General features: G+C 25.2%; 4 protein-coding genes across 4 annotated transcripts in view; 2 read left to right on the forward strand and 2 right to left on the reverse strand.

Annotated features, from left to right (window-relative positions):
* LOC102671777 (leupaxin) overlaps positions 1–459 on the reverse strand; it is a 14,885-nt gene extending 14,426 nt beyond the window's left edge. Inside the window, exon 1 of the mRNA XM_006608052.2 lies at positions 277–459. Coding sequence (XP_006608115.1) covers positions 277–289 — 13 coding nt within the window. The 5' untranslated portion in view covers positions 290–459. The remainder of the gene's footprint in view (positions 1–276) is intronic.
* A 135-nt stretch (positions 460–594) lies between these two features.
* Positions 595–3,206, reverse strand: LOC102672469 (RING-type E3 ubiquitin-protein ligase PPIL2). The gene is made up of 9 exons (XM_006608053.1): positions 3,028–3,206; positions 2,559–2,925; positions 2,336–2,501; positions 2,101–2,249; positions 1,860–1,983; positions 1,651–1,799; positions 1,427–1,578; positions 997–1,335; positions 595–918 (listed from the first exon to the last, which is right to left on the reverse strand). Exons 1-9 carry the CDS (start codon positions 3,057–3,059, stop codon positions 831–833), a joined length of 1,566 nt encoding a protein of 521 aa, XP_006608116.1. The 5' UTR covers positions 3,060–3,206; the 3' UTR covers positions 595–830.
* A 38-nt stretch (positions 3,207–3,244) lies between these two features.
* LOC102672596 (39S ribosomal protein L11, mitochondrial) lies at positions 3,245–4,264 on the forward strand. Its single transcript, XM_006608054.1, has 3 exons — positions 3,245–3,486; positions 3,687–3,876; positions 3,935–4,264. Exons 1-3 carry the CDS (start codon positions 3,349–3,351, stop codon positions 4,195–4,197), a joined length of 591 nt encoding a protein of 196 aa, XP_006608117.1. The 5' UTR covers positions 3,245–3,348; the 3' UTR covers positions 4,198–4,264.
* A 460-nt stretch (positions 4,265–4,724) lies between these two features.
* Positions 4,725–13,003, forward strand: part of LOC102672739 (baculoviral IAP repeat-containing protein 6) — a 21,528-nt gene continuing 13,249 nt past the window's right edge. The window contains exons 1-16 of the mRNA XM_031510868.1: positions 4,725–5,017; positions 5,612–5,931; positions 6,023–6,267; positions 6,356–6,695; positions 6,766–8,266; positions 8,335–8,509; positions 8,604–8,822; positions 8,911–9,334; positions 9,411–9,534; positions 9,615–9,765; positions 9,873–10,097; positions 10,176–10,430; positions 10,517–10,790; positions 10,890–11,051; positions 11,387–11,692; positions 12,578–12,874. Coding sequence (XP_031366728.1) covers positions 4,831–5,017; positions 5,612–5,931; positions 6,023–6,267; positions 6,356–6,695; positions 6,766–8,266; positions 8,335–8,509; positions 8,604–8,822; positions 8,911–9,334; positions 9,411–9,534; positions 9,615–9,765; positions 9,873–10,097; positions 10,176–10,430; positions 10,517–10,790; positions 10,890–11,051; positions 11,387–11,692; positions 12,578–12,874 — 5,205 coding nt within the window. The 5' untranslated portion in view covers positions 4,725–4,830. The remainder of the gene's footprint in view (positions 5,018–5,611; positions 5,932–6,022; positions 6,268–6,355; positions 6,696–6,765; positions 8,267–8,334; positions 8,510–8,603; positions 8,823–8,910; positions 9,335–9,410; positions 9,535–9,614; positions 9,766–9,872; positions 10,098–10,175; positions 10,431–10,516; positions 10,791–10,889; positions 11,052–11,386; positions 11,693–12,577; positions 12,875–13,003) is intronic.

Below are 13,003 nucleotides of genomic sequence, written 5' to 3' on the forward strand. Positions count from 1 at the left end.
TTTTATTATTTATTTAAATATAAAAACTATATATGTATATATAATCATATATTTTCGGAAAATTTTAAATAAAATAAAAAAAAAATAAATTATAATAATTTTTTAAGATAAAAAATAAAGTTTAAATTCAAAAAAATCGAAATTCACATAATTAAATAATAATATCCAATAAATATTTTTATAATATCTAACACAAATATTTCTGACAGTAGAATTGATTTTAATAAAATTTGAGGTTATCTTATTATTTAGGCATTTAAAATTCATTTTACTTACCTAAATCGTCCATATTTAATATATATTAATTCTGCAGATATTGTTACACAAATTACACTCAAAATTTATAACAATTTTAAATTTAAATTACGATAAAATATGTTAAAGTTGATCAATTTACTTCTCTGAGTTAAGGAAAGCAAACATCAAATATGGAGAATCCGGTTCTCAGTTTATGACTTCCAGTATTCATCTAACCTTCATACAATTCAAATAATATAAAATTCATTAAATTTCCACTTAATTCAAATAATATATTTATATCTAATTTTTATTGTGGTATATTTATTATTTGTATTATTAATGAAAAAAATTTATTTTTTTATTTATTTTTTATTTGTTATAATACATTTATTTATATATTGTTATTCCTTTTGATAAATTATAATAAAAATAATAAAATACATAAACGATAGTTCGTTTCTATATAATGAAAATATAAAAATAATTTATATTTGTGATATAAATTTATATAATTAAATATATTGATATTTGAAATATACAGCTTCAAATAATTTCTATTTGTACATTTTTTTTTTTAAATAATTTAATAATTACCAAGATGAAAAATCACCAAATGAGTTTGTTACTGTTTTTTTCTTTTTAATTGTAGATGGTATACTTAATTCCTCTTTCTCTATCCTATAAATAAAATTAATAATTAATATTTTAGAAATCTATTAATATAAATTTCATAATACATATATAATATGACTGTACTTGTCTTCTTCCTTATTTGGTTTTATGTATTTTCCTACACCCGATCGATATATTTTTAATACATCATTTTTTTCCATTTTATTATTTGATTTATTTTTTGCAGCTTCTTGAGCCAATCGTTCAATTTCAGCAGCACGTTCAGTAGCTAATTGTTCATCTGCTTCTTGAAATGGATCAACAAATACTTGAGCTTTTTGAATTATTATATCTTCTATTGGTCTATCTTTGTTATCCACTTCAATTTTTTCAATGGCATTTAATGTTTCTAATCCACCTACTATTTTTCCAAAAACAGTATGTTTGCGATCTAAATGTCTACATGATCGAAATGTAATAAAACTGTAATTATATAAAACAAAATATATTAAATTTTATCTTAAATCATGCTTATAAATAAATATATAATAGAAAAAGAATAAAGAATATATACAATTGCGATCCATTTGTATTTGGTCCAGAATTTGCCATTGATAAAATTCCTCTTCCTTGATGAATCAAATTTGGTTTGAATTCATCTTCAAATGTTTTATTCCAAATCGATGTTCCTCCATTACCAGTATTTGTAGGATCACCTCCTTGTATCTAAATTAAATTGTTTTTAAATTCTTATTATTTTTATTATAAATTCTCAGTTTAATATATTTATATATTTACCATGAAATTTCGTATAGATCTATGAAATTTTGTTCCATCATAATAACCATTCTGACAATGTTTTATAAAATTTTCACAAGTTTTTGGAACAAGATCACAATGAAGTTCTAAATTTAAAGCACCAAAATTCATAACTAATCTTACATATCCTAGAAAAAAATATTATATGATTAAATGAAATATAAATTTATATAGATGCTATTATTTACCTTTTTTTTTAATCCTTTCATATCGTACTAAATCTTCTGCAATAACTGCTGCTTGATGTGTAGTTTCTGTTGGCATTACTGTTGATGTAAAACCAGCAGCAACTGCACCAGTGGAATAATGTGCCTACATTTCAAGTTTTTTTTAAAATTAAAAAAGGAAAAAAAATATATTAATAACATTAAAACATTAATATTAATATAAAATAAACATAAAATAAAAGAAAAAAATTAATACACAAACCGCATTAAATTTATCTGCTTTTGGTTTAGAGATTTCTTGTTTAATTTCAGTTTGTTTATAATTTCTATCTAATTCAGCTAATATTTCTTTAGTTTCCATAGACACAGTTTTTAATTTTGCATTTGGATTATTACGTTCCTTTATGATTTCTGTAATAATGCTTGTTTATAACATTTCAATATATATAAAATTCTCATTAAAATAAATTAAAATTCATATTTTCATAAAATATTACCTTCATCTTCAAGTTTAATATTATTTTTTATATGATGAAATGTAGATAAATTAAATTTTATGGCATTGTTTGGATCTTGTATTACAATAATGTCTTTTCGTGTAAAAGGTTGATCATTTATTAAATCTTTCCAATTACGTGTTTTTATATTTAATTGTTCTATTGCCTAAAAAAAAATTAAATTAAATTATTATGAATAAATATTTTTAAATTTAATTTTTACCTCATATGAAAACACATTTCCAGTTGGCTTAATGGCTATAATATGAGAATGTTTAGTAAATAATTTAAAAAGTACTGGACAATGATATTGCCCTTCTGAATTTATATGAAAATTAAGTTTTATTAAAGTTTTTGGATCTAATGGTTTTCCTGTAACAGGATTATGTTTATACTTTTTTATATATTCTAATATTGCTTCTAATTCAAAGATATTTCCTTGTGGATCACAATAAGGATGTTCAAAAGGCTGTAAAGTCAAACAACAATGATTATAAGGTAAACGACGAAATGTTGTATCTTCACTTGCTTCAGAACTTCCAGATTTTTTTCCACCATATAATGTTGTCCATTCTGTATATGTTAAATACCTACAAAAATAATAAATATAAGAAATTATATTAGAAAATAAAAAATTTTGTATTATAACCTCAATCTAACCCTTAATCTAATAACAATGATTAACAACTTACATTTTATCTTTTTGATGCTGACGTTTACCCATTTCGATTGTGTTATTATTTAACTTTCTTTTAAAAAAGAATTATGATAATTATTATAATAATTATATCTAATTAATTCAATATATTTCTTAATTATTTAATATTTATTTATTTTTGACATAAATTCATCACATTCATATTTATACTACAGCATAGTAAAGTTTTTTTTTAAACTTGGTAAACCTGATAAATTAACTATATACTTTTATACATTATATTGCTTTATTTGTATTTATAAGATTGTTTCAAATAAATTTTAGATTCAAAATTATATGATAAAACTTTATAAAAATGTCTAGTAAGATAATTAAAAAAGGAAATGCATTGAAAAAAGTAGTGAAAAAAGTAGAACATCGTACTCCTTTGCGAGTAATTATTCCTGCAGGAATGGCAAATGCTAAACCACCTTTGGGTTCACAACTTGGACAGGTTAAAAAATCTTATATTTTTTTCATTAATTTAATAAAATGATAAATTGTCTTTATTATAAAAATTAAATTATTAAAAAAAAATTAGTAACTAAATAACGTAATTGTTTTTAGTTTTATTAAGAATATAGATTATTTTATATATTTAATAATTATATTTATTAGTTTTTTATTTAATTTTTATTTAAATATTATTTTCAGAGAAATATTAATGTAGCAAATTTTTGTAAAGATTTTAATACAAGAACTGAAAACATTAAAGAGGGTATACCTTTACCATGTCGTATCAAAGTAAAATCTGATGGAAGTTATTCTTTAGTGATTCATAAACCACCAGTAACATTTTTTTTGAAACAAGCAGCTGGAATTCTAAAAGGAAAAGTAATAAAAGGTAAATTAAATATTATAAGATAAATTTATTTAATATTTATGCAAATTATATTCTTTAGATGAAGTAGCAGGAAAAATAACATTTAAACATTTATATGAAATTGCCTGTGTTAAGGCACAAGATCCACCTTTAGCATTATTAAGTTTACCACAGATTTGTGAAATGATTGTTGGTATAGCTCGAACATGTGGTATTCAAATTGTACGTACATTAGATCCAGAAGAACATGCAAAATTTATGAAGCAAAGGAAAGAAAATTATATGAAATTCCGTGAAGAATTACAGGAAATTAAAAAATCCAAAGTACTTAGGGCACTTTAAAATATTATATTCAAATAATTTATTATATATTATTAATAAAAGTAAGAGATAGTAAGATTTAAGTATATCACATGGCATTATGTAATTTTTCCTTCCTTGTTAAAACATGAATTTATCCTATTTAATATTTTATATAGATTTCCCACTGACAAAATTTTATTATTAATCACTTATTAATAATCTTTTAAATGATTATTATGGAAGTAAATTATAATTTAATAAATTATAAATTATAATTTATATAAATTATAATTAATATAAATTAAATTATAATTATAATTAATGTTTTATATTTGCTTAATAATTAAACAAATGAATTTTATAATGCATAATTCAAATAATATGAAAAATAATATTTATTAATTTTTATTATATTCTAATGTCTGTATTTTCTAAATGTATTTATGTACATTATGTAATACTATTCGAAAATGTAAGTAATTTTTATCGAAATCGAAATCGATAATCGAAAGATATGGTATCGATATATCGTTAATATATTAATCGTTTGGCAGTTATTAACCAACTTCATAGCGATTTGCTGACGTTCTATTCAAAGATGGCGGTGATAAGTACGCCATGTTTTTTGTGATGTTCGCGCATTAGGCAAATTTTTTGAGAATTGTAATCTATATGAGCAAAATGGCTGATGATGATCCATGGTTATTAAAGGAAGACGGTTACTTAAATGTGGATATTGAATGTAAAAGTATAATCTATCATGCTAATCTAAATGTGTTACTAATTACCACTGGCAGTGCGCAAGTATATGTATTTGATGTCAACTCAGGAGTAATTTTGCAAAAAAGTTCTTTATCTGGTAAGCATTTTTATTCATTCACTCTTCGTAAAGAAGTATTTATTATTGATAACAAGTCGTTTTATTATAAATCCTATAGATAATTTATTTGTAATGTTTAATCACACCTCATGGTCAAGGTCGTATACACGTAAAACGTCAGGCGTGACTAAAGTTTTTCTAATTCTAATCACTTTAATAAAGTAATCAATTTTTGTTATTAAATGATTTTCATGATTGATTTGTTATTCTTTAATATGTTATCAAATTTTTACAATCATTTGATGATTTTACTGTTGTTTAATTTTCAATTATGTTGTTCTTGAAAAATTAATTTTGTTATTTGTTATTAAGAGTGTTTTTTCATAAGAATTATTGATTTTTATGATTATACTGATTTTTATGTAATAATAATTTTTAAAAATGTAAATTTTATAAGATAATTATTATTATTTATTTTTTAATGATATATAAATGTTTTTATATTTTTGTTATATTTCATTTATATTATTTTCATATTTTTTTAAAATGAATTTATATTAAAAAAAATAAACTATATTTGCTTAATTTATAATTTAATAAATTAATGTATGATTATATAATAATGTATTTTAGGAAAATTAAATGGAAAACTTCAAGGGACATATTTATCAAATGGTGTAGATAAAATATTATATACTGATGGAAGAGGAATTGGAGTACGCAGTGATTATAATGGAGTACTCTTTTTAGACACACTTTTACAAACACCTGTTTCAAGAAGTGAAGATATTATAAAATTAGAATTATTGTTTTCTGAAGCTACTTTGTTATATCAGTGTCTACGATGTGTAGAGTTACCAGGTATAGATCATGTGCAAGAAGTGAAGGAAGAATTAATAAGTAAAACTTTTGTAATAGAAGCAAATCAAAAAAAGGGAATTAAAGCTCAAAAGGTAAATATAAATTAAAATTTTAATTATAAATTTAATTTTAAGTTATTAAATGATTTAACATTTATGTGATAATAATTTATTTTCATCATAGTGGAATACGGTATGTTTGGAATTACCACATAGTTCTTTGAAACTTGTGTGCTCAGGATTAGTAACAGAATTGAAAAGATTAAGCCGATATATTCCAGCATTGCCAATTGCTTCTGCCATTAATGAACGACTAAATGGCCTATTGCCAGGTCTGCCATTAGAAGGAGATCCTGCTGACAAAGCATTAATGTTTAGTGAAGCTACCCGCCGAGATACTTTTTCAAAATGGCCACACATGAATTACAAGTATTTAATTTTTTATTTTTTATTGGAATAATTGAATAAATAAATAAATAAATATATATATATATATAATATATATGTTGTTTTTTAGGTGGGCTTTACCAGATCAAATGGCTCAGGCTGGTTTCTATCATCAACCAAATGCAACAGGTGATGATAGAATAATGTGCTTTACATGCAATGTTTGTTTAGTTTGTTGGGAACCAACAGATGAACCTTGGTCAGAACATGAACGCCATTCTCCAGCATGCCCATTTGTTAAAGGAGAATATACGCAAAATGTTCCTTTGTCTGTCATCCTTGCTACTGCTCCTGCACGCGAGGTTGGTGATACTGTAGATGTGATTAGCACTACAAATGTCAGTGGTCTTGTAGCTACAGCTTCTAGCAGTGGTTTCATTAATGTCTGGAATGTAACGAATCAATTAAAGGTAATATATATTAATATATATTAATTAATATTTTTCATAAAAATATTTTCACATCATGTATTTCTCACAGAGGGAGGTATCATTTTATGTAGCTCCTATAGATCAAGAAATAAATAATAAGGACTCTATTCAATTTGGTTCCACAAGAAATTTGTCATCATATTTAAGGACACTTAATTCCGAAACAGATCCTCTTTCTGATTATAAGCATCCAGGTTCTCATAAAGTACAGGTCACAGCATTGTCTATAGTAGGATCTCCTAAATCTCAAAATAGTGAAACAAAAACATCTGGTTCTACGCTTTTACCTGTAGAGACATCGGACTCTAAAATCAGGCCATGTGTAGTGTGTGCTGTTACTGTGACAGTTAGTAATCCATCGCAATTAAGGACTTTAGAAAATGTGTGGGCTGCTTCAACAGATTTAGCTTCATCATCATCTCTTGTTCGTGCAATGAACAGTGTAAATAGTGCTGCCAGTGATACTTTAGATATAATGAAAGTAGCAGGTGATAAATACACACCATCAAGATTGCACTATTTAGTATTTTATGACTTTCACCACAAAACTGCAACAACACAACAAATTAAAGAAGATAATACTAAGGATAATACTAAGGCTAAAAAGACGTTATCTGGAACAGGCACTAGTGCTAGCTCAAATGGAGAACGTCAAGAAAATTTATATCAAGAATTCTTGGTTGGTAAATTTTTTTATGAAGTTCCAGTAATAGAAGATGTAGATTCTGATGTAGTTGGTCCACATTTTGATGGTATTTTTCCAACATCTGCCCTTACTGCATCATCTTCCAATGGGATTTATTCAAATCCAATTGGTATCACAGTACCTCCAACATCAAGTTCATTTGATGCCAATTTTAATCCTATTAATGGTCCAGAACATTTTGCATCAACATCTGATTTAACAACAGTCAACAAAAAAAGTTTGGATATCATGAAAATAACAAAGACTGAACCAATTGTTGTAAAAACTTTATCTATTGAAGCTCCTGATTTTGTTAAAATTACACATATTGAATCATCTAAAGATGGAAGACATTTATATGTTGCTATGTGTCCTATAACTGATAACACAGATTCGTTAATTTCAAATAATAATCAGATGGATATTGATGAAGATAGTGAATTTTTCCCACAGAAAGGTTATGTGTATTGGGACCATAATGATACACAATCTGATAGACTAATAAATGGTAAAATACATGATGATATAAATAATATGAATACCATACTACTTGTATATGCTTTGGATTTTTCGGGACAAGTAGTAAAGATATTTTCTGAACCAGTAGCAAAACGAGAATTATCTGCAGATGAAGCTCCTGTTGAACATGTGTTTTTACCTCTTCAAGAGAAAAATAAATGTACATTATCTGGTGAAAATTTTAGTACAAGTTCTACTACTAATTCAAATATATCAGAACCTGTAGGACAAGTAGCTCTAATATGCAGAGATGGTATTATCAGAGTATTAAATTTAAATTCATTGAAAACTATTACTGAGGCAAGAATAGAAGGAAAAAAATTTGTTTCTGCAGCCTATTGTAATAGTAAGTTTTGATATTTATTTATATTTTTATTAATAGTTCTCATATTTGCACAATTTGATTTTTTTTAGGTTTAGAAAGATTGTGTGCATGTACAAGTGATGGTGCACTTCATTTTTTTATTACTACAGATGAAGAAGATTCTATAGAAGATAAGGAAGATATTGAGGATATTAATATGATGACAAATGAAGAAAATAGTAATAAAACTATAATTCCTAGCACATCAACATCATCTAATTTTCAGTAAGATTAAAAATTAAATTAAAATAATAAAATAAATAAGATATTTGAAATAATATTTTAAAACTTAATATATTTGATATATATATTTTTATAGAGATCAGTTAATTGCGCACAAATTAAGTTTTTCACATTCGGATTTATGTGCTTTATATGAATTGACACGATTTGATCATCATTCTCCTGCATATGGTGCTACTGTTCCTCCTTGTTGGAATGAAATGATGCAAGCTCAAAGACAACGTCGTCATCCGCAACATTTTCATCAATCAGAAGGTCAGCATCATACAAGAACATGGCGTTTACATAATGAACGGTATGTATGAATATTTTAGAAAATATAATTTTATGATATATTTTCTTATATTTGATTTATAAAGATATATTTCTTTTATAAAATATAGAAATACTTGGGATGAACATATATTTGAATTAACTCTTCCTCGAAGTGCAGCAGGACATATTGGTCATGTAGATGTACGATATAGTTTACATTCAGTTTGTCAAGAATTACCTTCAATTCAAATTACTTTACTAAAGCAAAATATCAAAAGAATTGGTCATCATGAGCCTTTATTAACTCCTGTGGATGAAAGAATAGATTTTAATATAAGTAATGAGCAAAAAGGAGAAAATCCTGTGATTACAGAAGAGTTTCAAAGGCAACATAATACGGAAATTTTATGTGGACCGATTGATTTACATCGCAGTTTAGATTTATCTTGGCGTGCTGGTTGTGTTACATTAACTAGTCCAAAATTATTTCGATCTAAAGCCAGAACGCTTCTTGTTCATATTAAGGCTCTAATTGATCCTACAAAAGATAACGTAAGTATTTAGTCAGAATATATTTTGAAATAATTAAATAAATTATATATAATAAATATTACTTTTTTATTTTTAGACAACAACAAAATCAAAAACAAATTCATCAGACAACAAACCTCCTACATCGAAAAAATTAAGGATAGTTGAAGTACGTCGATTCGTAGAAGGTGCAAGTAGTAAGAAATTAGATGGTTACATCGGTAAATACGATTTTAAATTCTATATTATTATATATAATTTACATTTCATATATTTAATTCATTTTTTTTCAATACTTAAGGTTGTGATTGTATTTATGAGGTATCAATTACCGTTCGAACGGTGTATCCTACTAATATATCAAATGAAAGAGCTCAACGATGCGCCATGTTAGAATCTAAAAATTGTTTTGAAAATTTATTAAATGTAGCTTGTTTGGAGACATCTGAAAAGTAAGAACATTTTATAAAAATTAAAAATTATTAAATTATAATATTATTATATCATATTTGTTCAAAACATATATATATATGTATTATAGCATATTTAAATATTATAGGTCTCCCATTGTACAATCACTTGCATTAGATATTCTCGTGTGGATAGCCTCTATTAGATTAACGAGGTTGCGTAACTATCAAAATAATACTGAAATAAAAGCTTTTCAATTGGAAACAATTCGTTTGGTACAAGCACGATTATCTAATTTATTAAGAACTTGTCTTTTGCATGCTGGTCGAAGTATAGCGCACAAGTGTATAAAATTAATTATGCTTTGTAATATGTAAGTTAATAATACAATAATATTTGATTAAATGATATAAAATATAATTTATTTTATAATATTATAAATTATTTTCAGTGGTTTTTATAATTTGGAAGATCCTCCACCTCAATCTTTCGATGAAGCTTTAGTATCTGTTTTAGTAACATTATTACCTTCGATAGTAGAAGTTGAATGGGCTGGTTCACTACGTTGGTTACAATTATTAATTAATAGAACTTTGTTACGAGATAGAAATCACAGTATTGCTCAACAATGTATTTCTTTAATACAACAAATAGCTGCTGAAATATCAAATCGTGTAAATCCATATCATTTATTACTAGCAACAAGGTATAATTCAATTTATGATTATAATCTATCTTAATACAAATTATTAAAATAACATTAATAAAAAAAGAATTTTCAATTTTTTATAGATTTGGTCTCTATAATTCTCCATTTGAGACCGAATTATTCGACTTGGAATCACCGATGCCTCCTAAATACAGTCCAATACCACCTACATATGTGTCAGCAGTAGCTAATGAACAGACAGGACCATCAACTGCTTCATCAAGTTCTATGTATTCTCAGGATGCTATTGATTTGAGGGACCTACTTACACTGCCTACACATCCAACTAGTGAACTTGTGGTGTCTAGCAAGTTGAAGGCTTTATGTGCTAATCACAATATGAAGGGACTTTTAGAGGTAATTTATTAATATTATGAAATCATAATAAAATGAATATAGGAAAATAAAAAAAAATTTTGAATATTATAAAAATGGACAAAAATTGTAAACATCTAGGTTGAACCCCTTCATTTTACTTGTCTTGCTGCTTCTGATGGTACCAAAATGGAAAAGATTGATCCATGTATGAATACAAATAATATTGGAGCTCCTCTTTATGATAGTACAGCTACAAACAACAATGGTGTACCTGACATCAAAACCATTCATCATACTTATGTAAGTTATTCCAAAACTATTTTTTTTTTTATTAAATAATTCCTAAATCCTTTCTGTTTTCCTTTTTCCATACTCTAAATCTAACGATTTCATGGAGCATGCTACTATTGTAAATTTTATGTAAACGTTATAATATCGTTATAATATTATATTGGTAAAACAAATAATAAAACATCATGGTAAAATAGAACAGGCAGTTCAACAATTTCCATTTTTTAATTAGGACAGTTGAAATTATTACAATTATTTAGCGTTGAATGTAAAAACGTAAATGGTATAGATGTTTTTTCAAGTAGAGGAAATATAATCCAAATAGAAATCATTGTACATTATAGAACTTGGATGCTGGATCGCTAGGAGCAGATATTCAGGCTAAGCCAACACCTATGTTAAGTGATCTACTTAGTCTATGTACAGGAAGAATGTTAAAGAAGCCAGCTCCACAACTGATATTCACACCTGATGATCAATCAGACTGTGATGAAGCTAATGATATGCCTATCAACAATCAGACATGGCATAATACACAAAATGATATGCCTACTTCACGTATATTAAGTTCTACTGTAACAAAAGAAAAGTCGTCCGTACAAAATATCAATACTACTGTAAACAAAATTGAAGACAGCAATTCTAAAAAGGTAGATTATATAGATGAGAAATTGCACTTTTTTCTTTCTGTTTCTCAATTTGATAATTTCTTGTCATTATTATAAATTTTTAAAAGCTTTATTAATATGCTGTTTTTATAACTGAGTTTATGTAATTTCATTGATTTTGCACAAAGCTAGATACATAAATTGCAAATTGCATGATAGCTTTAGGATACCATATATTCAAAATCAATATTACATTGATATTATTTTCTCATATTGTACATCTTACCATTTAAATTATCTATGAAATTTATAAAATTTAAATGTAATAAAAACATCTAGTTACATAGATTTTATATCGAATGATTTATTTTGAATTCAACGCACGAACAAATTTTAATGATATGAAATTGCCTAGATCTACTTCCATGATTTAATTTTGCAAGTATAATATCGTTTTCTCAATTTTATTTCATATATCAATAAATTTAATTATGTAAATGGAATATGTAGATTTTATTCCTATTTAATGCTTCTAATATTATATATACATATAAATGTGGTGTACAGTTACATTTTTTTATAAAATTTTATTATGAAATTTTGGGTGACAGCTTTTAAAATGAATTTATAGAAAAATTATTCCTGCTTTGAAATTATTATTGAAAAATATAAATAAATTATATTCAATATGTATATGAATAATAGAAAAAGAATTGATTACCCAAATTTCTAATTCTTAGAAATATTTAATTTTAATGTATTGTAGAATAAAATAATTTATGCATCTTCATGTATTTGTTTGAATGACTATAATTTATTATATAACAAAATAGAAGTGAAATAGATGTTTAATAATTGCTAAATATGTAAATAATGTATTATGCACTAATGTACTAGAAGATTTATATATGCTATTTAATATTACAGCGAAAAGAAGTTACATTTCCATGGGCAAGATTATTATGTTGGCCACCTCAGCAAGCATTGGTAGTTGATAGAATGCATTCCGGTGCACGTCGTTTTGTTATCCTCGATTTTGGATCACCTGTATTGCTTACGGATTTGATTATTCCTTGCTGCAGTGATTTAGCATCATTATCTATAGATATATGGACAAAAAAAGAAGAAGTTGATGGTACACGACTTATTGTTGCTGGTGATATTGGAAATAGATCTTTAGTTGTATGTGATCTTCAGCCACCACCAGTTTGTAGATATCTAAAGGTATTTATAATAATACTTTTTTATTATAATATTATAATTAATATTATAATATTATATAATATTAATAATATTATATAATATTAATAATATTATAATAATTTTATTATAATATTAAATTATAATAAAATT

Source organism: Apis dorsata, unplaced genomic scaffold, assembly GCF_000469605.1.
Source record: "Apis dorsata unplaced genomic scaffold, Apis dorsata 1.3 scaffold_28, whole genome shotgun sequence".
In the NCBI taxonomy this organism is placed as follows: Eukaryota; Metazoa; Arthropoda; class Insecta; order Hymenoptera; family Apidae; genus Apis; species Apis dorsata.

Bases quoted from the DNA above. Each gene is read 5' to 3' on its own strand.
- LOC102672469 (XM_006608053.1), bottom strand. From the start codon at position 3,059: ATGGGTAAACGTCAGCATCAAAAAGATAAAAT. The intron at 2,926-3,027 runs GTAAGTTGTTAA...TTATTTTTGTAG, and splicing joins CAGCATCAAAAAGATAAAAT to GTATTTAACATATACAGAAT. The intron at 1,579-1,650 runs GTAAATATATAA...AATTTAATTTAG, and splicing joins GATCTATACGAAATTTCATG to ATACAAGGAGGTGATCCTAC.
- LOC102672596 (XM_006608054.1), top strand. From the start codon at position 3,349: ATGTCTAGTAAGATAATTAAAAAAGGAAATGCATTGAAAAAAGTAGTG. The intron at 3,487-3,686 runs GTTAAAAAATCT...TATTATTTTCAG, and splicing joins TGGGTTCACAACTTGGACAG to AGAAATATTAATGTAGCAAA. The intron at 3,877-3,934 runs GTAAATTAAATA...TATATTCTTTAG, and splicing joins AAAAGGAAAAGTAATAAAAG to ATGAAGTAGCAGGAAAAATA.